This window comes from Trematomus bernacchii, unplaced genomic scaffold, assembly GCF_902827165.1.
Source record: "Trematomus bernacchii unplaced genomic scaffold, fTreBer1.1, whole genome shotgun sequence".
NCBI classification, from domain to species: domain Eukaryota; kingdom Metazoa; phylum Chordata; class Actinopteri; order Perciformes; family Nototheniidae; genus Trematomus; species Trematomus bernacchii.
Window position 1 is genome coordinate 8,343,896 of NW_022987567.1, and position 22,461 is coordinate 8,366,356.

Genomic DNA, 22,461 nt, shown 5'->3' on the forward strand with positions numbered 1-22,461 from the left:
ATACTGATATACACCTGAACATCAGCAGGAGAGGACTCTTAAAGTAGAGACACTACATACTGATATACACCTGAACATCAGCAGGAGAGGACTCTTTAAAGTAGAGACACTACATACTGATATACACCTGAACATCAGCAGGAGAGGACTCTTTAAAGTAGAGACACTACATACTGATATACACCTGAACATCAGCAGGAGAGGACTCTTTAAAGTAGAGACTTTCAAACTTCCATGTTTTTACACAGGATTTTAGGTTTTTTAAGTTTCAAGCCTGGCACATTTATAAATGTACACAGACTCTTGTCGTCCATTTTCTATGTCTGATTGTTTCCATGAAAGAGTTAATGACTATAAAACAGGCAGGATGTTTTTTCATACTCCTGTGCCAAGTGTTGGCAGGTGAAATGTACTTGGGAGGAAACTAACTTCAGTTTAATGATAGTGTTTATGAGTCACAGTAGAAGAACAGGTTAGTGACAGGGACTCTTTAAAATGATTTGATATGCTCATGGCAGTATTGACCTGTGGTATGGAAAGCCAACAGTGCCATAAAACTCCACTTTTTCAATTTATTTGTATACATTATAGAGAAAAACTTGCACATTATGGCACTGCTGGCTTTCCATATGGTTCTGTCCACATTTACATAACTTTCAGCTCGGTTCCTGTCCGCCCATCCTCAGGAATGTGGAATGCACCTGAACTGGATCTGGCACGAGGAAGAATGCCTGCGGAAAGTCGCCAATCCACCTGCTCCGGGACAGAAGCCTTTCCCCCGAAACTAAAATCATTTTCCAATCCTCTTCCTCTCTGCTCCTTGTCAGCTGTGGTGCAGTTTGAGGACTTTTACAACAATGGAGTGCTGCCTGTCTGAGGAGGAGACGGAGAACCTCAGGGTGCACAAAGAAATAGAGAGGCAACTTCGACAGGACAAAAACAAGGCTCACAATGAGGTGAAGCTGCTGCTTTTGGGTGAGTTTCTTAAAGAACTTCCATCACGTTTTACACTGCCACTGACATTAATGGGAACTAATTAACTACCAGTCATCTTCTGAGACACGTAAACTAAAATATTCCCTTGAAATATGGATATTTCCATTTAAACAGAGGTGACAAAAGTACAAACTCTCTTTACTTAAGTAGAAGTACAGATACTTGTGTAAAAAAAAGACTTTGGTAAAAGTAGAAGTACTGATTCAACTTTTTACTTAAGTAAAAGTACAAAAGTACAGTCTCTGAAATGTACTAAAAGTTAAAAGTAACTTTTAAACTGGCTGTTTTTGTGCAACGCTAACTGAACCTTACATCATAATATAATATCACATTAATATAAGTGAAAAGGAGCTTCATTTCATATTTACTTCCCACCTCTGCATTTCAATGTTGCCTATAAAGTGACTTTAAAAGTGTCATATGTTCAGGGGTGCACATAACTGGTACGCAGGTACGCATGCGCGGCAACAATCTGAAATGCGTAACGTCACTTGTGTCACAACGCGCCTTTGCGTACCTGATAGGTCATCAAAACAAAACACATATTTCGCCTACACATATTTCTTGTCAATACTCAGTGGAGTAAATTATTAGACATGTCCAAAAAAAACAAAGACATTAAGCAGCCACTTTGCCGTTTCGCTCCCTGCTAAAATCTTCAGACTTTCTATGACTGATTGAACTGGGTGCTGGCCGTGCCGCGCAGGACATAACCGACGGACCTGTGAAGCTTCACAGGAGGCAGAGGACTGGACGACAGAGTTGGTCGCCGTGTGCACAGACGGACTGCTGTTAACGTCGGTGTGTACAACAGAATTGTACCAAAACTACGTCAACTGGCTGCGGTGGGAGACTCCCCTGTGCACATTCTGTGCCCCGCGCACACACTGCAGAACTGCGCAAAATCAGCTGATCACAACGTTCACGCTCTGTGGTCAAGCTGCTGCAGTTTTATTTACAACAAAGTGGAGTAAAACACACAGCTGCAAACTTACTCAGGCTGTTAATGGAAGAGTTTGAAATCAGACAGAGGTGGAAGAAGTGTTACTCAAGTAAAATTAGAAAAGTATTATCATCAAAATCTAGTTAAAGTAGCGACAGTAAAAGTAGTCATTTTGCAGATTGGTCCATTTCATAATAATGTATATGATATGTTTTATAATTATTGATCATTAAAGTGTTTAAAAATTAGTTTGAATGACTTTGTATACTGCAAGGTAGCTTGTGGATTTACTCCAGGTGGAACTAAAGTCTGATTTAACACTTGATTATATTTTCACATCATTCATCCACATCTGTAAAGTAACTAAAGGTATTAAATAAATGTAGTGGAAGAAAAGTACATGATTTACCTCTGAACTGTAGTGGAGTAGAAGTACAAAGTAGCATAAAATAGAAATACTCAAGTAAACTACAAGTATCTTAAATTGTACCTAAGTACAGTACTTGAATAAGTGTACTTTGTTACTTCCCACCTCTGAAATCAGATATGACTTCAAGTCATGTGATAATTTCTTAGTATTTGATCCTTCAACTTGGCCTCAGGAAATGCAAGGACTTCACAGTTTTGGCAACAAGTTTTGGAGAAAGCAAATTGGAGGCTTACAAAGAGACAGGGAGGTGCATCTTCATCATCTTCATCATCTAGCATGCAAGAAGTGTAAATAGAGGACAGTGAAGGAGACACTGAGGAGGACAGTGAGGAAGACTGCACTTATTAACACCACGCTTCATGTGGGGTGAGTACCAAACACTGTCTCCTGGTACTCATCTGAGTAACTCACTCAAAAAGTTATGTGCACACCTGCATATGTTACCACATGGGTACAGCTCAGGTGAATTCAATGTTTTAACCACAACAGTTTTGTTGCTTGGCAAAACTGAAAAAAAAACACCTTTACTCAAACATGTCTTTTCTTTGTAAATGTTACTAGCTAAACTAAAATGTTCCTGTAAAAGGAGAACATCGTGTTGTGACAATTGTAGCTATGTAATATTTAGCCTGCTGTTTGAGTGCTTAAAGCTACATTTTAACATCAGCAAGCTAACATGCTAACAATGACTATGCTAACATGCTGTTTAACATGTAACATATATAACATGTTCATAACGTGGCACTGAAAGGGGGATGGCGGTAAATGTTTGGCTAGTTCTGTTGTTGCATTGCATTTGCTCTATTTGGCCAAATGTGATGAACATGAATGATGAGAAATATTTTCCATAGCACATATAGAGCACTGTGCACCGTTTATGTCTTGTGTCTTCATTTCTTTGATGTACATTGCCTTGTTTTTTATGCTGCTGCAACGCAAACATTTCCCAAATTGGGATCAATAAAGTATCCATCCATCTATCTCTCTATCTATCTATCTATCCATCCATCCATCCATCCATCCATCCCCCTCTCTCTCTCCCTCTCTCTCTCTCTCTCTCTCTCTCTCTCTCTCTCTCTACTCTCTCTCTCTCTCTCTCTCTCTCTCTCTCTCTCTCTCTCTCTCTCTCTCTCTCTCTCTCTCTCTCTCTCTCTCTCTCTAAATATGGTGCACATATAATAAAAACACCATCATAATATTTATATCTCTACGTCACATATTTTAGAGAAAATTAAGGATAATCAGATTTAACGTTGCTTGACAATCCATCTAAAAGTTGTTGAAACAAAAACAGAAGTATGTCCTCTGGGGACCATGATCTAAAAGTGGTGGACTGACCTCATAATGTATCATTAAACTGCAACTCATTGTTGGCTTGAGCTGACAAATACAAAAGTATCTGGATCAATAGATAGCAAGGCTTTGGTATGTGGTTTTGAATGGATTGTTTTTTTGAAGTAGTTACCGGTTCCTTCTGCATTCCTCACATAGCTGTAAAGGGTCATGCTAGGTCAACCCTAACCCATGCATGCACTTTTTTAGCATTTGTTATATAAAAATAATTAGGCATTGCACAAATTAAAGAGTAGAAATAAACAATACTAAAATTAAAAAAATTGAATTAAAGCAGCATTAAAACGTAGAAAATATACAGTAGGCTGTGAAGATAAAAAATCGATAAACTCTGACAATAAAACACGATTGAAGGGAACATGCATATGCAAAATAAATGACATATAGGTTGGAAATGCTCAGTGCAGGACATTAAAAGATAACCATTTTATTGGACAGCTACGATGATGAGTATACAGCCGTCTTATTAAATTAAGCTTCACAGACGGCCGGATTTTTAACTATCAAAACAGCCCACTTTGGTTATGTTGAAAACAATGCATTACACATGAATGACTTTGTTTAAAGGTCAGCGCTAATTTAAACTTCAGCTCGAGTTTGGAGGTTGGATTTTCCCCCGGTAAAGGTCAGACTAATGGTTAACGTTTTTAGGCATTTTGTTTGCTTCGCTGACTCTCTTATCCAGAGGAATTACCAAGCAGGTGGCAGAAAATCTGTTTTACTGTTCCACTCAAGGGCATGTAGTGGCTGATTAACTTGCACGGATCAAACCCAACCCAAGTGTTCCTTTTTATTCATTTATGTTGTATGTTTTGTCTTTTTTATGTAGGTTTTTATTGTCTGATGTTTGTATGATTTGCCATGGATGTAAGTGCAAATACATTCAAATTACAACTATTTGCTCTTATATCCAAGTGAGTAATACGATTAGTTTTGGAGTGTTTTATAGAAACAAATTAAACGTTGGCAGATGCACACACTTGAAGTATAAATGCACCCACTCACCTCTATAGCCTCGGGGGTAAATATATAAAAAAACCTCTGAAACTTGAACATCTAAAAGTATTCTTCAATTGTTAATAAAATAACTTGTTGTTTTTGTTGCCGAAATCCTGTTGAGCTACAGCTGATTGATGTTTGGCTGATTTTATTTTTAAGTATTTCTGGCGTCGCTTTGATCTGATTCCATTTCTCATCCTTTCGGTCTCATTCATCTCATTTGCCTAGGGACTGGTGAAAGTGGGAAGAGCACTTTCATCAAACAGATGAGGATCCTCCATGGCGCTGGATACAGTGAAACTGACAGGAAAGGCTTCACTCGCCTCGTGCATCAGAACATCATCACGGCCATCAAGGCGCTGATCAGCGCCATGAAGATGCTGCGGATTGACTACGACGACGACCAGAACATTGTGAGAAACTGCAGGGTTTAAAGGTCCCCTATTATTCTGTTTCTCATCAATATATCACAGGTCTCAGATATATACAGAACCTGTCTCTGATTGGCTGAAACACCAAACAGATCATTGCAGCATCCCATAATCCCCTCTGTTTCAGCCCTGTTTCCAAAGTGCTGATTCTCTGTCCACGCCCCTCTGAGAGAGATTTGGTTAAAAAGAACTCAATGGTGCTCTAGGAGGAGATTCAGGTGATAAGGGGGGGGGGGGGGGTTACCTTGGTTACTGATTGGCTAATGGTTACACAAGACAAAACATCGTTATGACATCATAAAGTGGCCAAAATCTGATCAGCTCACGAGCGAAAAATGCTAACAGATTACTGCACCGAAAATCACTCATAAAACCTTATTATTGATCTTTTCTGCACATCCAACACATCGCTTCACATCGTGAGATGACACAGAATCGATGGGTACATACATTATCACTCTATGATACGAACTCGCGACTTTATAAACAAAAACAGACATCAAAACATGTGGCGCGAGGTAGCTAAAAACGCTAACATGGTTTACCTGTGTCGTAGTCTGGTCAAAAGTGGTCTTCAATGGCATTAAAACGATAAAAACGCTGCTGAAGTTAATCCATAGGTTAATCTAATGTGTCTGTGTCCCTTTGAAATGATTTCTGATAATCCATAAGCAATAAAACTGCTTTTCCGTTTCCAGATGTCAGAGCTAGAGATAGGTTCGCTCTGATGCAAAACTGCATGTGCGAAGCCCCCACCTTTTTCTTTTACCATGTATGTGTGTGGGGAAATCCCCCTTCGATTCTATTGGCTCTAACGGTCAGAAAGAGATTTAATTCGTCAAAATCGACAAAGGGGGGGCCAGAGATATGGAAAATCCACCCAAATGACCCCAGAAGTGAGTTGTTTTTGCTAAATCTCTCTGAAAAGGTCAGATTTCACTTGTTTTGCATCAATCTTGATACAGGGTACTTATTATATGCTGTACTTTGGATTCCTAAAGCTTTTAGTCTACTAACCCATCATCCAAGGGTGGTTTTCACTATAAGTAAAAAAGAATCTTTGGACGGACACTATAATTTACAGTTTTTTACCATGTTCAATCTGAATTTTCTTTAAAATAAAAAACATCTATATTGATTCTGACTTGTCTACATCCAACTCACAGGTTTATCATTACTTTGAGAAAAAAGATTATTAATTTAACCTTTTTAGAAGGGAAGATATGGTCATTTGTTCTGGGAATGGCATTTTTGAGCCTGAGACCTGAAAAACAGGCTCAGGGCTTAAGAGGTTAATAAGTCAGTTAAATGTTGTGTGTGTGTGTGTGTGTGTGTGTGTGTGTGTGTGTGTGTGTGTGTGTGTGTGTGTGTGTGTGTGTGTGTGTGTGTGTGTGTGTGTGTGTGTGTGTGTGTGTGTGTGTGTGTGTGTGTGTGTGTGTGTGTGTGTGTGTGTGTGTGTGTGTGTGTGTGTGTGTGTGTGTGTGTGTGTGTGTGTGTGTGTGTGTGTGTGTGTGTGGTGTGTGTGTGTGTGTGTGTGTGTGTGTGTGTGTGTGTGTGTGTGTGTGTGTGTGTGTGTGTGTGTGTGTGTGTGTGTGTGTGTGTGTGTGTGTGTGTGTGTGTGTGTGTGTGTGTGTGTGTGTGTGTGTGTGTGTGTGTGTTGTGTGTGTGTGTGTGTGTGTGTGTGTGTGTGTGTGTGTGTGTGTGTGTGTGTGTGTGTGTGTGTGTGTGTGTGTGTGTGTGTGTGTGTGTGTGTGTGTGTGTGTGTGTGTGTGTGTGTGTGTGTGTGTGTCAGAGCCATGCACAGAAGCTGAGCGAGATGATGGACGACCAGGTTCTCTCTTTGGAGACTTGGCAGGTGGAGGCCGTGAAGAAAGTGTGGAGCGACCAAGGTGTTCAGAGGTGCTACGACCGCAGGAGGGAGTTCCAGTTATCAGACTCTGCCAAATAGTAAGACCTTAATATACTCAGAGATGGCAAAAGTACACACATCCTTTACTCAAGTAGAAGTACAGATACTCGTGTTTAAAAATACTCTGGTAAAAGTAGAAGTACTGACTAAACCTCTTTACTCAAGTAAAAGTAAAGAAGTAGGCAGGCAGCGTCTATTGTTTTTCCAACACAGTTTAGATTTGACCACGGCAACTACGTCATGACGAAAGCATTGACGTCAGAGCATCACTTTTGGTGTTATTCAAAATATGAATTTGACAGCTCCAGTCGCTCCGTAGAGTATCTTTTTCAAAGTAGACTGATGAACATAGCACTTTCTCTTTTATGATTGACGATCATGGTCATATTTCATCGATCAGAGCTGAGTAAATGTTAATTCATCTTTAAATTATTCAACATGGATGTTAAGAAGAAATACTAGCAAACAATCTGTAGCCTTGTAGCTTGTTTGTTTTGTAAGCAACTTCAGTATTTGAGTATATTTACTTTGTTACTTTCCAACAACTTTTTGATTATAGTAAATATTCTGCTTGCCCTACACCGCTGTTTCTGCATCATTGCTTGCACTTGCACTGATGGCAATGCAATTAGCTGCTTATTAAGGTTAATGAATCGATCAAATTCATCGACTTAGATTAGACGTGATATTACTATTAGAGTGTTGTTAACATGGGGATGTCAACGTTCTCTTTATACATCCATTAAGCAGTCACATGGAGCTACATCGATGTGGCCGTTCTTACATCTAAACTAAGTTGGAAAAAGGATAGACGTATCCAGGCAGGATGTTAAGTGTGAATGCTTTGTTTTTTCACTCCTCAGTTACCTGACCGACTTGGACAGAATCACAAACCGGTCGTTTATCCCCGATGTTCAGGACATCTTGAGGGTCAGGGTCCCCACCACCGGCATCATCGAATACCCCTTCGACATTTCACATCAGTTCAATAAGATCATCTTCAGGTAGGCTATCATTACCCCATTACCATGAACTATGCATGTAGTGGCCCAACATCCTATCAGTTTGTCTTATAACTCCTTATTTCAAATGTTTCTTTTCAACATGGAGTGCTTGGGGCTGGGAAACAGTGTCAGACTCACAGTAAAAAAATCCACTGGACATTTCGATTGATTGCTCTTGAACGTTTATTGCCAGAAAACAAAAACTAAATACGAAAACAATATCACTTTGTAACCTAAAGTGGACCTATCATGCTATATTTGAATAATATATTGTAGGGCCATACCTATATAAAACATGTCTGTGTAGTTTTTTTTTCAAAATACCAAACAGATCATGCATTTTAGCCATGCCTCATTTTGCTCTTTTCCAGCCCTGTTTTTGCAAGGGCTGATTCTGTGAGAAGTCTTCTTCGCTGCTTTTGTGGCAGACTACAGCGCCACTTACAGGCCTGGCATATGTACTACAGCATCTCCAGCGCTTTCGAGCGGCAATGGCCGTGTCCGTGGCCCAACCCCCCATTCCCCTGATAGGTGGAGAGTTGCCCATATAGGCGGAGCTCCCTGTTTCTGACGTCAGAACAATTTCAAATCTGTATCAGCTCTGTTGTAGCCCCGTTTTTAGAGATTTGGGTATGGAGGAAAAGAGAGAGGGTTGTGTTTTCTGACACTTGGTGAGTTCCCTGACACACCAGGGACACATATTCATGTATAAAAGACGTACAAAAGTGCATTTTGCATGATAGGTCCCCTTTAAACTTTAGCAGCAGATCCTAATAATCAGTTTGAAGGAGACTAAGGCTGCGGTCAATGACAGTAGCGGGATGATGACATTTTTTAAGTTCTCTGTCTAAAGAAACACACAAATAATTGCATCCCAAGTTTCTGACAATGTTTTTTTTTCAAGGAACTTGTGCAACATTTTGGAGCTACAACAAATTGAAATTGTCTGTGTCCATTATTGTGTATTTGTATATATTGTATATATATCCTATATGTATGCTAAGGTCTCGCTGCTGACACGATAGCAGTCATTTCGTGCGCATATGTGTAATTAAACCCATGATATCAAAATCTCACTCCAGCCAGGTACCCAAAGTTGGCAACCCTGAATAAGCACATTCCATTTATCACATGACATAATAATTAGTGTGCGTTTCATTTTTTGTTGTTTCCTGTTTCTAGTATTTATGCTGAGCCCATCTACAGCTTCATATTAAGCATCTTCTCATCTATCTCTTGGCCAAAGTCAAATGGGCATCTCAACTTAGAGAACTATTCCTTTAATAATCTTTCATTATTTTAATATTTGACTTAAATCCATGGTTGTGTGTCTCTTTCAGGATGGTGGATGTGGGGGGGCAGCGTTCTGAGAGGAGGAAGTGGATCCACTGCTTTGAAAACGTCAAGACCATCATCTTCCTGGCGGCGCTCAGCGAGTACGATCAGGTCCTTTGCGAGAGCGAGAACGATGTAAGTTTACTTTCTTCTGCCACAGCTACATTTTATTTAAAGGTCACCTATTGTGCCAAATCCACTTCTTCATGTCTCTTCTACATCAACATGTGTCCCCTCTTCTTCATGTCTCTTCTACATCAACATGTGTCCCCTCTTCTTCATGTCTCTTCTTCATCAACATGTGTCCCCTCTTCTTCATGTCTCTTCTACATCAACATATGTCCCCTCTTCTTCATGTCTCTTCTTCATCAACATGTGTCCCCTCTTCTTCATGTCTCTTCTACATCAACATGTGTCCCCTCTTCTTCATGTCTCTTCTACATCAACATGTGTCCCCTCTTCTCCATGTCTCTTCTACATCAACATATGTCCCCTCTTCTTCATGTCTCTTCTTCATCAACATGTGTCCCCTCTTCTTCATGTCTCTTCTACATCAACATGTGTCCCCTCTTCTTCATGTCTCTTCTACATCAACATGTGTCCCCTCTTCTTCATGTCTCTTCTTCATCAACATGTGTCCCCTCTTCTTCATGTCTCTTCTTCATCAACATGTGTCCCCTCTTCTTCATGTCTCTTCTTCATCAACATGTGTCCCCTCTGTGGAAAGAGACTCTGAAAGTTTCAGGAACCAAGATTCTCTCTCTTTTTGTCCTGATCCATTTTTATAAAAACCTGTCTGAAAATGAGCTGATCAGATTTTGGCCACTTTATGATGTCATAACGATGTGTTGGCTTGTGTAACCATTAGCCAATCAGCAACCAAGGTAACCCCCCCCCCCCCACCTTATCACCTGAATCTCCTCCTAGAGCACCATTGAGTTCTTTGTAACCAAATCTCTCTCAGAGGGGCGTGGGGAGGGGCTCCTTATTTTCATCTAAAGTAACAGACAGAGAATCAGCACTTTGGAAACAGGGCTGAAACAGAGGGGATTATGGGATGCTGCAATGATCTGTTTGGTGTTTCAGCCAATCAGAGACAGGCTCTGTATATATCTGAGACCTGTGATATATTGATGAGAAACAGTATAATAGGGGACCTTTAATTTATCTTTAAAAAACCTTATATCAGTCTTTTTGACTTTCCTGCCATCTTTTTTCTTCAGAATCGACTGCAAGAAAGCCTGGCCTTGTTCAAGACCATCCTCTCCTACTCCTTTTTCCAGGAGTCCTCCACCATCCTCTTCCTGAACAAAAAGGACCTGCTGGAGGAGAAGATCTTACGCTCTCATTTGGCGACATACTTCCCGGCCTTTAAAGGTGAAGCATGCTCTTCTCTGTGAATAAAATCCCTTTTTACTATTAAATGCTCCATATTTACTCAACATTTCAGAGGGAAATTATGTACTTTTTACTTCATTTCATATTCTAACTGCCTTCAAAACTCTACATGTAGTTTGAAAACATATAACGTTTTTTTATATACTGTGCTTTGTTATAAATAAAACTGCCAAACTGCATATTTAGTTGCAACTAAAATGAAAATACTCCTAAAATATTCCACGCGGTTTTCTGATGAATGAAAGCTAATGTTTGTTGTCCAAAGCTGTCGTTAAATTAACCACCGACTGCTTTCTGCGGATTGATATGACAGCACATAGTCCCTTGATCCTCCTCAGCAACGTTCTGTTCTCCTTAGCAACGGTCTGTTCTCCTTAGCAACGGTCTGTTCTCCTTAGCAATGGTCTGTTCTCCTTAGCAACGTTCTGTTCTCCTTAGCAACGGTCTGTTATCCTTAGCAACGGTCTGTTCTCCTTAGCAACGTTCTGTTCTCCTTAGCAACGGTCTGTTATCCTTAGCAACGGTCTGTTCTCCTTAGCAACGGTCTGTTAGCAAAGATTAACAGACCTCTGGAATGACCAAATTCTAACAGTATAATGGAAAATGGCCCAAACCTGAAACTTGTGCTTGTCTTATATTGTACTTCTTAGATATATATATATATATATATATATATATATATATATATATATATATATATATATATATATATGTGTTAATAATCCCACTTTTCAAATACATTCAGTCAATCTCTGTTGATAAAAAAGCACAATAATTTATTTACATAACAAGCTTGAAATAGATCCTTCATATTTCCCCTTTTTATGAGCAATCCAAGGCTTCTGTTTTGAATGAGCTGCCTACAAAATAAATGAAAACTGATGGAGAGCTGTGATATACGTATTTGATTGAATCTGCTAACTCGTAATTTTATTTAGGAAGCAATATACCTCACCACTAGTGAGGTCCAGCCCTTCGTATGTTTTTCTATATGTGACCCTCGGTGAGAACAGTTTGGACACCCCTGCTTTAAAATGTCTATCTGTTGGGAGAAGTGAGTGATGGATCAATGCTGGGATCGTCTCTCAGAATTTAATTTCCTCTCTTTCCTCCACAGGTCCTCAGGGAGATGCTAAAGCAGCACAAGAGTTCATCATGCAAATGTACGTGCAGAACCACAGCGACCATCCCAAAAGTCTCTACAAACACTTCACCTGTGCCACGGACACCAAGAACATCAAGATCGTCTTCAGCTCGGTCAAAGACACAATCTTCCAGGAGAACATTGACGTATTTAACCTGGAATAAGGCGGGGTGCAGACAGACAGAGTGACGCTTTTCAGGAAGAAGAAGGAGCCTTCGGTCACATGTCGTAAAACTGTATGGACTTTTTTTTAATCTCTTGTCGGCTGCAGTGTGTTCAAAGACATCAGAGAGAGGCAGCCGTTCCAGGTAAGAGACTGGACATGTGTGTTGTTATCATATTTAAGAAAACTCCCTGAAAACAAGTGCCGGACCTTAGGGTTTGATCGGGTGGTTTTTATTTATTCCCTTCTAATTTTAAGCAGTTTATTTGTTTTCTCTTAGGATTACCTTTACTTACTTATCTTTAAAAACCTTTAATGTTTTGCTAATGTAAAACAACTTTAGGTACCCTGAGTGCTATACAAATGTTATGTATGATTATTATTATTATTATAATTATATATAATGCAATAATTAAATAGTAATTATTGTAATTACATTAATATGATTTAATGTAATAATAATAATAATAATAATAATAATAATAATATAAGAAGTAGTCACCCCTTAAACAATAACTTTTTGTTGTGATGAATGTAATTTATAGCACAGTTAGCTCGCTGCTGCACCACCTTCTTGATACAGCTGTAAATAAACATCTTGTTTAATTTGGGAAATTATTACATCTATTTTTATTCCAATAAATGTTGACTTTTGGACTTTAAAACGCTCTGGAGTTTTTGGAAATGTTTCGTCAATTTTTTTTAATCTAATTGTACTAACAATATTATTTTAGCCTCATGTTAAAATGAAAGATACACAGTACTGAAATGTTGATTTTGAATTTAGATTAAAAAAAAAGTAGATATTTTTTCACCTTTCACAGAACTTTATATGTAAAAACAAACTTACGGTTTCGTAAAAAAATTATCAGAAATCCTTTATTCGTTGCAAAGCGGGAAGAAATTGGCGGCTGGAAAATGAATAGCAGTGTATATATCTAATTAGATAATGGCTCATTTCCATATTCAAGCATACTATTTCAGAAAATGTTTATAATACAAAAAACAATTGTCTTAATGTACGTAATTAACTGGAGAAATGTCTTGCAGATATCTTTAAGTAAAAAAATGACCCTATTCATGTAGTGTCTGACCTTAAAGGTGGGGTAGGTAAGTTTGAGAAACCGGCTCGAGATCGCTAGAATTTGTAAATACACAACCGGAGAAAATCTGCCACTTCCTTATAGAGCCCCTCCTCCAACACACACACATGACCAATGAGGGCACGAGATAAGTTTGTGCACAGATAGAAGGCAGGTAGGCCATCCAGTTATTTTTTTTAATGGATTTTTTGTCAAAGCACTTAAGATATTCATTGCTATCGGGATGTTAAGAGCATTCCATGGAATATAACAAAAAGTGTATCTCGAGCCGGTTTCTCAAACTTACCTACCCTACCTTTAAGAGTGTAAAACTAGCTATATTGTGAAAGTAGATATTGCAAAGCGTTAACAGTTTTGTAACAGTCTTATGGTGAACCAGTAAAAGCAATATTAAACTGTAAAAAAAGTATATATTGCACATAAGTATTTTTACCAGTGTTGGTGTGTGTGTGGCAGAGATGACAAAAGTACACACATCCTTTACTCAAGTAGAAGTACAGATACTCGTGTTTAAAAATACTCTGGTAAAAGTAGAAGTACTGACTAAAGTTCTTTACTCAAGTCAAAGTAAAGAGGGCTTTGAAATGTACTTCAGTAAAAAGTACCCATAACTAGCAGCTGTTTTAAAGAGTACCTGACCTCCCTTTATATTAATAGAACAATAATGTCATTGTTAGCTAATGAATGTTTCCATGCTGAACAACGGCAACATGACAACGTTTTCATTGGTCCCTCTTCTTTAGAGAAGACCAGGAAATGATGGATACACGGATCGTGTTCAAATCAATAGGCACGCAATGACTCTAAATAATAATGATCACGCCACCAAACACACATTCAAACTAAAGGAACCAGCCTGTTTGGAAAATGTGAGAAGTAGAAAGTACAGGTATTTGGGTTAAAAATGTAAGAAGTCAAAGTAAAAAGTCGTCAGAAAAATATGTAGTGGAGTAAAGTACTGATACCAGAAACATGTACTTAAGTACAGTAACAAAGTATTTGTACTCCACTCCTTCCCACCTCTGGTGTGTGGTGATGATATATGACAGCAGCTGCACTCATTAACCACAAAGCTGGGCGTGGTCACACTTTTTGGCTTGAAGCGTTATCAACCTTTGTGCTAAACAACGGTGCGGTGTGCAAAGGTCTGTGAGGCTGCCGTCTGTCTTCCTGTCTTACCGTTGGGACTAAAGAGAGAAAGAGATATTCAGCTGAAGAGACAACGCCTGTTTCTGTGGAAGGAGAGTCTGAGTAGGTAATATTGATTTTTTCTGCTTTGTGGCTTTACAGTAGTTACAGGAGCTTTTTCAGAGTTAATGCAGAATATAGAGGACACATTTAAAGTTGCCTTAGCATTATTGTTTCTGAGCGGTTTGATTATTTAAAGAGACCCTGTTATGCTTTTTGGGGTTTTCCCTTTCCTGTAGGTTTCTGTGCATGTAAATGGTCTGCAAAGGCTGAAATCCCACTTTCAGGGACATATAGACATCACTACGTAACACTCATGCTCCTATTGGCAAGCGCTCCAACACATTGTACCTGATAGGCTTAGGGGCGGGACATCTATTAGCGGTTGACAAATCACAACAGAGCCGGGCCAGCTAACCAATCAGAGCAGTCTGGGCTCTGGTTTCAGACAGAGGGTGAAAAGAGGTGCTGCAGCACAGGCAGTATGAGAAAAATAAAGAGCTTTTTGAACATTAAAGCATGGAGACATGTCCCAGTAGAGACACTACATACTGATATACATCTGAACATCAGCAGGAGAGAACTCTTTAAAGTAGAGACACTACATACTGATATACATCTGAACATCAGCAGGAGAGGACTCTTTAAAGTAGAGACACTACATACTGATATACATCTGAACATCAGCAGGAGAGAACTCTTTAAAGTAGAGACACTACATACTGATATACATCTGAACATCAGCAGGAGAGGACTCTTTAAAGTAGAGACACTACATACTGATATACATCTGAACATCAGCAGGAGAGGACTCTTTAAAGTAGAGACACTACATACTGATATACACCTGAGCATCAGCAGGAGAGGACTCTTTAAAGTAGAGACACTACATACTAATATACATCTGAACATCAGCAGGAGAGGACTCTTTAAAGTAGAGACACTACATACTAATATACATCTGAACATCAGCAGGAGAGGACTCTTTAAAGTAGAGACACTACATACTGATATACACCTGAACATCAGCAGGAGAGGACTCTTTAAAGTAGAGACATTACATACTGATATACATCTGAACATCAGCAGGAGAGGACTCTTTAAAGTAGAGACACTACATACTGATATACACCTGAACATCAGCAGGAGAGGACTCTTTAAAGTAGAGACACTACATACTGATATACATCTGAACATCAGCAGGAGAGGACTCTTTAAAGTAGAGACACTACATACTGATATACATCTGAACATCAGCAGGAGAGGACTCTTTAAAGTAGAGACACTACATACTGATATACATCTGAACATCAGCAGGAGAGGACTCTTTAAAGTAGAGACACTACATACTGATATACACCTGAACATCAGTAGGAGAGGACTCTTTAAAGTAGAGACACTACATACTGATATACACCTGAACATTAGCAGGAGAGGACTCTTTAAAGTAGAGACACTACATACTGATATACACCTGAACATCAGCAGGAGAGGACTCTTTAAAGTAGAGACACTCCATACTGATATACACCTGAACATCAGCAGGAGAGGACTCTTTAAAGTAGAGACACTACATACTGATATACATCTGAACATCAGCAGGAGAGGACTCTTTAAAGTAGAGACACTACATACTGATATACATCTGAACATCAGCAGGAGAGGACTCTTTAAAGTAGAGACACTACATACTGATATACACCTGAACATCAGCAGGAGAGGACTCTTTAAAGCAGAGACACTACATACTGATATACATCTAAACATCAGCAGGAGAGGACTCTTTAAAGTAGAGACACTACATACTGATATACACCTGAACATCAGCAGGAGAGGACTCTTTAAAGTAGAGACACTACATACTGATATACACCTGAACATCAGCAGGAGAGGACTCTTTAAAGTAGAGACACTACATACTGATATACACCTGAACATCAGCAGGAGAGGACTCTTTAAAGTAGAGACACTACATACTGATATACACCTGAACATCAGCAGGAGAGGACTCTTTAAAGTAGAGACACTACATACTGATATACACCTGAACATCATCAGGAGAGGACTCTTTAAAGTAGAGACACTACATATTGATATACACCTGAACATCAGCAGGAAAGGACTCTTTAAAGTAGAGACACTACATACTGATATACACATGAACATCAGCAGGAGAGGACTCTTTAAAGTAGAGACACTACTGATTAAAGCATGTAAAGAATATCAACCTGAAAATGAGCATAATATGTCTTCTTTAATATTATACAAGCACAACATCTGATAGTTATTGCTTTTTTCTTTTAAACCCCAAGGGCTAAAGCAATCTTGCAGCTGCTCAGTCAGGTTAATTATTACATGACTATAGCCCCGCTTTCCTCTCATGTAGTAATAAAACCAGTTTATCCCCTCCAGACGAGGAAAAGAATGACACAAACGCCACTCCTCCTATTTTTTCCATTCAGTTGCACTGCCTGAGGAAGCTGCTGAGCACAGAGAGCTGTCAGAGCAGGTGATCGCCCTTATTTGGTAATGGCCCAGATCATGTGACCACAAAATGGTGGAAGCTGTGAGCTGTTTGTAAGCTGAGCATCTCTACGAGAGGCTGGTAGAAAAAGCAGGAAAGGCAGCACATCCATGCTCTGAGACACACCGGGACAGAGACTCCAGTGGTGAGTAGGGGTCTTTGTATTCCCTAAAGAGAAATAGAAAGAGAAATATGTGTTTTATCTTTTCCTCACAGACAGGAAGAGAGAAGAAGGAGGAGGAGGAGGGAGGGGTTTCTGTGATGAGAAGCAGCATCCTCCATGGAGCTGATGCTGATTTTAGCTGTGTGTCATTGCTTATTATCTGTGTGTGTGTGTGTGTGTGTGTGTGTGCTGTACATGTTTCTGTGTATCGTCAGCATTGTGTCATGTGTACCTGAGTCAGACATTCAGCATTTTATTTTTCCTTTAATACGATGACATATTCCTCGTTTCCGGCTCCAGGAGGAAGGAGGATGTTTCCTTCCATGCACGTGACTCACTGGGAGTTTGTATCCCTGCTCAATCTGTGTTCATTGTATTTATTATTTACTATTTTATATATTATTTATATTGTATTTGTATCTATATATATATTTTTTTACATTTAAAAAAAAATTATTATTATAAAAACATTATTTTATTATTATTATTATTATTTTATTTCTATTTATTATTATCTTTTATATTTTATTTATTCTTATTTTTTTATATTTATATTTATTCTTATTTTTTTATTATTATTATTATTATTATTATTATTTTTTAAATGGAGCAACTGTTTGTACTGTACGTGTTTCTGTGGATCAGCATGATGTCATCCTCTCAGCCATTCAGCATTTTATTCCCCACCACTTCCTCGTTTCCTTCCACTCGAACGAGAGCCACGTGACTCGCTGTGAATTTGCATCAATCTGTGTTCAGGCGTGAGAGAGTGCTCTCTCTTCCTATTTGAATCAGCAGAGAGGAGGGGGAATGTGCTTTTCATGATGTAACAATCCCCGAACACCCCTCCCCCTCCTGCAGTCTGAATGGGAGGGTTATTCACAGGAAGCTGACCTTTAACCTCGATATCTTCCTCACTCTTTTCTCTCCTCTTGTACTCACTCTGATGACTGAGGAGTCACGGAAACAGACACAAATATGAGCATTGATCACGTTAAATCAATATATAATTTCTTAAAGGGGACCTATCATGCAAAATGCACTTTTTGATGTCTTTTTAGATGAGTCCCCGGTGTGTCGGGGAACTCACGCAGCGTCAGAAAATAAAACCCTTTCTCTTTTCCTCCGTACCCAAATCTTTTAAAAACGGGGCTACAACGGGCGTATACGGATTTGCTGCCGATATGACGTAATTTCGGATGGTGGACCCACAGAAAGTTGCTATCAGAAACAATGCCTGACGTGTTTTGGATGTAATATGGTCTTTGTTTACATTAGCAAGCCTCGCTAACACTCAGAGCTAACCTGTACTGGAGAGCACATGTGTTTACAAAGCAGGAAATAAAAACCCGTGATAAACCCGCAAGAGAAAAAGCATTTGAGTTCCATACTGTTTCAGAAATAATCCTTGATGTGGTTTAGAACAGGATGGCGTTTTATCACAGCAGAATTTAACTTTATCTCAGGTAGAATTCTGATCAGGCATTAGCTCCGCCTCCTCTTTTTTTAAGCTAAGGACCCAAAATCCGTGTTTTTTCTAACAGGGCTGGAATAGAGGGATATGAGGGAAGTCTAAAATGCATGATCTGTTTGTATTTTGAGCAAAACACATCATAGACATGTTTTTATATATATCTGAGAGCCATAATATGTACCTTAAAATAGCACGATAGGTGCACTTTAAGACATGAAGGTGTTTGGGGGGCTTCTTCTACTTATTATTTGTGTAGCTTGAGTTTTTGACGCTGATATTCATTTCTGATTAAGATATTTGGACCAATTGTAGTCTTTCAACATACAACACAAATATGACGCTGATAAGGATCTCTTAGAGTTTAAAAAAATAATAATGTGGTATTAAGATTCAAAATAAACAAGCGACATATTCTGTTGGAATGCGTTTACATGCACTAAATATTCAAAATGTTGCCCCAAAAGTCCATAAGCTGTTCACATGGCTAATGGAAACAGGGAGCCATGCATACTGATCGTACATGCTAACACAATGCTCATTAAATTCAGCCCGAATGTTCCTTATTTCCTACTTTCTGCTCCTTTAGGTGAACCGTCGTTGTTACTCTTCTGCAAGTTTTGTGATCTGTGTTCCCTAAAGCTATTTTTTTAACGTTTATGCACAATAACAAACTCTGCAAGAGGCGGCATATGCAATCTTCTGCAACAAAATAATTTCCCAAATTGGGATCAATAAAGTATTTATCTATCTATCTACATTAAAAACCCCATTGATGTTCCGAATCCATGTCCTAAGAACAGTCTTAAAACCTGAATATTATCCCACATGTCTCATCAGAAAAGGCTGCAGTACATTTGGAAAAAAGCCCTATTGGGTAATATCCAAATAAAATGTGTTTTTTACGTAAACAAAAAAACATACCCCGTTTCAAAATCTGATTATTGTCATAATTGGTAAAACTATGGAATACTAGTCTTTTTAAATGACCTTAAACCTAGTTACTGTAGGCACAAACGTATGTGTGGTTCTCTGCTCTCTGGTACTAAGAAAAGTATTTTAAAGGTGGTGGAGGAAGTATTCAGATCAGAGAAGTGATTCAGTGTTTATGAGTTACAGGTGGAAGCCACACATTGAAAATGTCCCTAAGTAACAGCTATTAAGTATTACTATCAGTGGATGAAATCTCCAGTAAAATAACTTTAAATAACTCTGAGTGTTTCCTGCTAGGTCCTCCTGGGGATGGACCTGGCATCAGAGAGCAAGATGAACTCTGAGGGGGGCGAAGGACGACCAGGTGAGACGCTCCGATCCAAAATGAAATGTTTGGTTTTTGATTTCTAACAAAGTGACTCTTTTTTTATGCTGTTTGTTTGTTTGCAGTCCCTCCCACCTCCCTCCCCCTGCAGGGTGGTCCCTCTCAGAGGAAGAAGCTCTCGGCCCCTCGCATCAGTCTGTCTTTGGACCAGAGCGAGGACGACCTGGGGGAGACGCCCGACGACCTGGACATCAACGTGGACGACCTGGACACTCCAGACGAGGGTGACTACACCGACCATGAGATGGACTGGGAAGGTGGGTCGAAAAAAAACAACACATTCTCCTACATTTTCCTCCTACATGTATAAAAGAAAGTATAGAATATAAAACGATGAGACTCCAGGTTCTGGATTTGTGAGCTAGTCTCTAACTTTTGCAATGTAAACGAATCAATCAATCAATTCATCTTGATTTATATAGCTTTCCTCACACGCACATGGTAACACAAAGGGCTTCACATTTAAAAAATAACAAAAAATACTTCCCCAATTTGAGTTCATAGACAGAGCAACACATGTCTTTGTGATTAATAAAAACAATTAATTCTAACACAAGCCAATTAACAAAGGACTGAATAAAATAATAATAACTACAATTCAATTAAAGGGGACCTATCATGCAAAATGCACTTTTTTATGTCTTTTCTACATCAACATGTGACCCCGGTGTGTCAGGGAACTCACGCATCGTCAGAAAATAAAACCCTCTCTCTTTTCCTCCGTACCCAAATCTCTAAAAACGGGGGAACAACGGAGCTGATCCAGATTTGCGTTCCGATATGACGTAATATCTGAAATGTGGACCCACGTCCCTATCAGAAACGTTGCTATCAGAAACAATGCCCGACTGTTTTGGACGTAATATGGTCGGTGTTTACATTAGCATCGCTAACACTCAGAGCTAACCTGTACTGGAGAGCATGTGTGTGAAGAAGCAGGAAATAAAAAGGAACTCACCTTGTGGTATAACCGGCAAGAGAGAAAGCCTTTGAGCTCCATACTGTTTCAGAAACAATCCTTGATAATCCATGATATGGCGTTTCATCACGGCAGTATTTAGTTTAGACAGTAGCTGCCGGGTCCCGCATGAGCTCAGACCCCTCCTTTTTCTTTTTTTATCAATTATTGTGAAATAGAGGGATATGAGGCATGGCTAGAATGGGTGATCTGTTTGGTATTTTCAGCAAAACACTTCATAGGCATGTTTTTTATATATTTGTATATATCTGAGACCTATGCTATTGCCTAAAAGTAGCATTATAGGTGACCTTTAAAAGCCAAACTAATAAGGGGGTCCGGATTTGGCTTTTTAAAACTACGAAAATTCTCTGAGAAATATGTGTGTTGCTGTTTTTAAGTTTGTTTGTTTTTAAATCCCTGCAACATTATAATAAGTGTTTTCATATGTAATGTTACCGTGCTCCAGACAAACAGGGTTTACTATGATTTGAAGGGTCTTTTCTTCTTTAATAAGTCAAAATGTCTTCATAAGAAAAAGAAATCAGAATCAGAATCAGAATCAGGTAGGTGGACACGTACGACGAATTTGACTTGATGTCGTAAATGTAAAATATAGCAGTATTTACATTGAAATAGAATGGAATAAAATATGTGCAGTAATTATAAAAAACAGATATTGTGTGCATTGTGTGCATTAATGTGATGAACATGTATCACATTTAGCTGCTTCAGCTTCACACCAGTCCTCACTGATGTTACTGTAACTCAGTATTTGCTCCCATCAGACCCTAACCCAGCCTCCAGGACTGGGCCCAGTGAGCCGTCCTATTCCATCCCAACGTACAGCGCAGAGGAGGAGCGTCAGGACGGGAAGCTGTGGAGGACCGTGGTCATCGGGGAGCAGGAGCACCGCATCAACATGAAGGTCATCGAGCCCTACATGAGGGTCATCTCACACGGAGGTGACTATTACTGGATGTTTATCACTATTACAGAAGGAAATAGGTTTGAATGTATACGCAGTACTGACTAAGACAGTGTTATTCTCACTGTTAAGGTAAAGGGTGGTTTTCGTATCATATCATGTGGCTTAGAAAACGTCTTTTAACCTCTCTCTAGATCGTCCTTAGCAACGGTCATTATAGTGCTTAACAGCGATCTCTGCTACTGCCATATTGACCTCTGAAATGTCCCAATTGACCAATCAGAATCGAGCCTTCAATTAATAATAAAGAATAATAACTTTATTTAAATACCACTTTTCTAAGCGCTGTTATAACCTTTTCACAAAAAGAACAACATAAATAAAATGAAATGCAATGAAACAAAAATTATATAATTCATAACAACTAATATAAATACAAAAAATGTAATTAAACAAAATGTAAAATGCTAAGTTGATCACATTGGTAATTCAATTATACATAAAAATTGTGCTTTCCCAGGGCTGTACACATCCTTAGCGGCATAACAATAGCATCAATATTCTTTTATTAAAAGAAAACTTTTAAAAGAGGTACATATTTTAGATTTTATGGAAAGCATGATAACACATTTCCTAATTGAAATGTTATTAATGCAGAAAAATTGCTTTTTTTTTTACTTCAGTGCATTTGCCGTCTTGATTT

General features: G+C 38.9%; 2 protein-coding genes across 4 annotated transcripts in view; both read left to right on the top strand.

The window, feature by feature from the left end:
* Positions 1-716: 716 nt before the first annotated feature.
* LOC117478803 (guanine nucleotide-binding protein subunit alpha-14-like) lies at positions 717-12,770 on the top strand. Its single transcript, XM_034125708.1, has 7 exons — positions 717-975; positions 4,950-5,134; positions 6,945-7,099; positions 7,925-8,065; positions 9,406-9,535; positions 10,624-10,777; positions 11,916-12,770. Exons 1-7 carry the CDS (start codon positions 858-860, stop codon positions 12,104-12,106), a joined length of 1,074 nt encoding a protein of 357 aa, XP_033981599.1. The 5' UTR covers positions 717-857; the 3' UTR covers positions 12,107-12,770.
* A 1,576-nt stretch (positions 12,771-14,346) lies between these two features.
* prune2 (prune homolog 2 with BCH domain) overlaps positions 14,347-22,461 on the top strand; it is an 18,763-nt gene continuing 10,648 nt past the window's right edge. For 2 of the 3 annotated variants that reach the window (XM_034126078.1, XM_034126075.1), the window contains exons 1-5: positions 14,347-14,463; positions 16,859-17,065; positions 19,785-19,851; positions 19,938-20,129; positions 21,619-21,795. In XM_034126078.1, coding sequence (XP_033981969.1) covers positions 19,797-19,851; positions 19,938-20,129; positions 21,619-21,795 — 424 coding nt within the window. In that variant the 5' untranslated portion in view covers positions 14,347-14,463; positions 16,859-17,065; positions 19,785-19,796. The remainder of the gene's footprint in view (positions 14,464-16,858; positions 17,066-19,784; positions 19,852-19,937; positions 20,130-21,618; positions 21,796-22,461) is intronic. The other variant, XM_034126077.1, reaches the window with a different exon arrangement.

Excerpts from the sequence above, each read along its gene's own strand:
- LOC117478803 (XM_034125708.1), top strand. The coding sequence starts at position 858 with ATGGAGTGCTGCCTGTCTGAGGAGGAGACGGAGAACCTCAGGGTGCAC. Across the intron at positions 9,536-10,623 it reads TTTGCGAGAGCGAGAACGAT|AATCGACTGCAAGAAAGCCT; the intron begins GTAAGTTTACTT and ends TTTTTTCTTCAG. Across the intron at positions 10,778-11,915 it reads ATACTTCCCGGCCTTTAAAG|GTCCTCAGGGAGATGCTAAA; the intron begins GTGAAGCATGCT and ends TTTCCTCCACAG.